This window comes from Branchiostoma floridae, chromosome 14 (assembly GCF_000003815.2).
Source record: "Branchiostoma floridae strain S238N-H82 chromosome 14, Bfl_VNyyK, whole genome shotgun sequence".
In the NCBI taxonomy this organism is placed as follows: domain Eukaryota; kingdom Metazoa; phylum Chordata; class Leptocardii; order Amphioxiformes; family Branchiostomatidae; genus Branchiostoma; species Branchiostoma floridae.
Genome location: NC_049992.1, coordinates 19772024 through 19775575, shown reverse-complemented (window position 1 = coordinate 19775575; position 3552 = coordinate 19772024). Strand labels below are relative to the sequence as shown.

The 3552-nt window shown below is 38.6% G+C and overlaps 1 protein-coding gene across 1 annotated transcript in view; it reads right to left on the bottom strand.

Moving 5' to 3' along the window:
- LOC118430500 (chloride transport protein 6-like) overlaps positions 1 to 3552 on the bottom strand; it is a 43628-nt gene that overhangs the window by 19357 nt on the left and 20719 nt on the right. The window contains exons 9-11 of the mRNA XM_035841410.1: positions 2917 to 2948; positions 2273 to 2319; positions 1599 to 1684 (exon numbers count right to left, since the gene is read on the bottom strand). Coding sequence (XP_035697303.1) covers positions 1599 to 1684; positions 2273 to 2319; positions 2917 to 2948 — 165 coding nt within the window. The remainder of the gene's footprint in view (positions 1 to 1598; positions 1685 to 2272; positions 2320 to 2916; positions 2949 to 3552) is intronic.

The following is a 3552-nucleotide window of genomic DNA, read 5'->3' as shown; positions in this document are numbered from 1 at the left end:
CACAGGAACTGGAAAAAACAATGTACAAGGTGAAGGCTGCTGTCATGGAACACAGGAACTGGAAAAAACAATGTACAAGGCGAAGGCTGCTGTCATGGAACACAGGAACTGGAAAAAACAATGTACAAGGTGAAGGCTGCTGTCATGGAACACAGGAACTGGGAAAAAACAATGTACAAGGTGAAGGCTGCTGTCATGGAACACAGGAACTGGAAAAAAACAATGTACAAGGTGAAGGCTGCTGTCATGGAACACAGGAACTGGGAAAAACAATGTACAAAGTGAAGGCTGCTGTCATGGAACACAGGAACTGGGGAAAAACAATGTACAAGGTGAAGGCTGCTGTCATGGAACATAGGAACTGGGAAAAAAACAATGTACAAAGTGAAGGCTGCTGTCATGGAACATAGGAACTGGGAAAAAAACAATGTACAAAGTGAAGGCTGCTGTCATGGAACACAGGAACTGGGAAAAAACAATGTACAAGGTGAAGGCTGCTGTCATGGAACACAGGAACTGGGGAAAAACAATGTACAAAGTGAAGGCTGCTGTCATGGAACACAGGAACTGGGAAAAAACAATGTACAGTCAAACCTGTATTATCGGCCACCTTTGCATAGCAGCCACCTGGCCATAGTGGCCACCGCCACACAATTTCCGGTCCCGTTGATACAGAAACACTGTCTATTGCAACCATACTGCAGCCTTATGTCACCCTGCCCCGAGTTTGAAATTGTAGTTTGTGAGGATTTGGAGTTCCTGACAGGGTCATTTTGGCGGTAGCAGAAGGTATGCATGCCTTGAGCATTAAAGTGCAAGTCTTTGTCGGTGAATTAACCGATCGAGACAATGTTACTTGGTGAGAAAGATTAGTGGGAACTGAAATCATGTGTAGCTTGCTCATGGTCAATTGATCAACATTTTCTCTATAGTGGCCACCTGGATAACAAAACACACAATCCACTGTTCAAGTGTTGTACATTTTAAACCTTGAGTTTTTACAGTTAATCACTGTAATATATTGTGTCGTATGCTATGGAAAAATGAAGGCAAACATGGCAAAATGAATAAAAAGCGCACTTCACTAAGGAAACAAGAATCAGACTGGGAAGGACAAACATTCTATTTACCACATGTTTATTGCCCAGTTTTGAGTTTTGAGTTTTGATTGGCTGTCGCCTTTTTTTAGTTTTGGTTGGCTAAAGGTGGAAGAACTATTTTGAGTTTTGATTGCCAATGGCTAAAAGTGAAACACGTCCGCTACAAAAAAAAGAAAGTCTTAATAACTACTAACACTGACTACAATCTCAAAAGGCTATAGGGGACTACCCTTTTTTTAGCTTTCAGTAACTGCTAGTTCACATTTATCCGTGGGGTGACCTTTATCCGTTGTCTTTAAAAATAGCATTTAGGAGTATTAAATCTGTGGATTGTGGTTTCAAATTTGCCATATTTTCAAAATGTTCCAATTTGAAACCACCATCCGTTGACTTTATATCCCTAAATACATTTTTTCTTACAAACAACGAATATAGGTTACCCTCGGATATAGGTGAACCAGCGTTACATAGTGGGAAATATTGACAAGAGAGACTCACAGTTCTCCATGTCAGCATCTGGTTCCAGAAGGAGGACCCTTCCTCCAGGCTGAATAACACACCCCCTATGGGGGCTCCAAAGGCAGCTGGAGGGAGAGAAAACATTCTTGTCAATCAATCAATCAATCAATCAATCCAGGGTTGTAGCCAGCACCCGTCCTTACGTCCTTTGAAGGAATTTTGCAGCTGGGGACAGATAAATCTTTGCCCATTCTGTCCTCTGTGAGCAAAATTTAACCCTCAAAATATAGGAAATAGCATTTCAGATGGTCTAATTTCAAAATTTCCCTTAGGAGCATTCCCCGGACCCCCTAGGAACGCTGCGCCAAAGCCATTCAAAATCAAGGGGACAGAAAATGATTTTGGGCTGGCTACAACCCTGAATCAATCAATCAATCGAATGATGTATCAAGGTTAAATAAAGCTTCCAATCAATCAATCAATCAATCAATCAATCAATCGTTGAAAGCATCATTAGTTGATGCGTGGCGGCTACAGAAAGTTCAGACAGTCAAAGGATAGATAAAAAGTTGCTAGTAGTAGTGCAGGGTTGATTATGGATAAGACAGTTCCCTACTGTGCACTTTAATTTGCTAAACCATCCGTTCCATTATGAACAGTTACTAACATTTACAGTTTGCTTTTTTTCTTAAACCATCCGATGAAATACCTACCTGCTACTCCAGCTGCAGCTCCACTGGAAGCAAAGTCCCTCTTGTCCCTGTAAATATACAACGTACATGTAGCTTTTCATGAAAATAATAATTATCATTATTTTCAGCAATGCTAAACATACATAGATGGGACAGTCAAGGCTCAAAATGCTTTTTTTGTTCTTGAAATATATCTGATATAAAATATACTAAATTTCTTTTTTTCAAAACATTCGTTCTGCAATTTCAGACATTTTCCTGCACTCCTCAGGTGTGCATTTAAAACCCTGTGTATATAAGCTGACAGAAAAATATTACCTCAATGTGATATTGGAGTGTGAAGTTTTACAAATGAACTCATTCCATACAAATTATGTAGTATTTATTACTGCTCATTTTGTATATTCATCTTGTCCATAAACCAGTCAACCAAACAAGAAAAAAAAGAACACAAAAAAATGATCTGCGTATACCACAAACTACTCATTCCCAAAGCACATGTAAACACCATGCAAGGTAAGGTTATGTTTTATTTGAACGATTTCTAATAAAACTGTTAAGTGAAACAAACTGCACTGCATAACACAACCTCTATGAGAGAACTCGAGGCAGAAAAAAATCATCACAGTCAACTCAACACACAAGTAACCACAGGACAACTATACCGTTGTTGAAGTCCCAACTTTCTCCATATTCGCTGATCACAGTGGAAAAAAATAAAAACTTCTTCTGTTATTTACATCGTCCAAAGCCATTCATTCATATTGACTTTAACCATCTCCAAGCTAAGGCTACCCTTTTGGTACCAAACTGTATTTGGTTACAGGGTAAGGTAGCAAAGAGGAGGTTAAAGTTATCTTTAGGACACACCAGTTTAATTTGTTGGTTCTTGGGAATAGAAAAAGTATACAGCATTTCAAGAAATGTGAAAAGAGTGAATGGTCAGGGTTTTTTTTTTGTCATTGGTTTCAACTTGAACTTGAATTTGCACTTCAAAATGTGAAAATAGAGAACTAGGGGTAGGGACAAGTCAATGTACTGGTACAAAACTGTTTTTATTTTTTTTGGACTGGTCCGAAAAAATGGACCTGAAAAAATCAGTTGACCGAATATCGAATCGAATAGAAAAAGTTTCAATGTATATCGGCAGGGTTTTACAAGTTTTGGCATTTTTCAGATGAGTACAAAAATAATAACAAGCAAATTTGCATTAGTAGAGAGCTCATTTTTACTAAGTTTCTACAACCTAACTATTACGGAGATTACATGAAGACAAGATTTAAGAATGCCAGTGGGAGTCG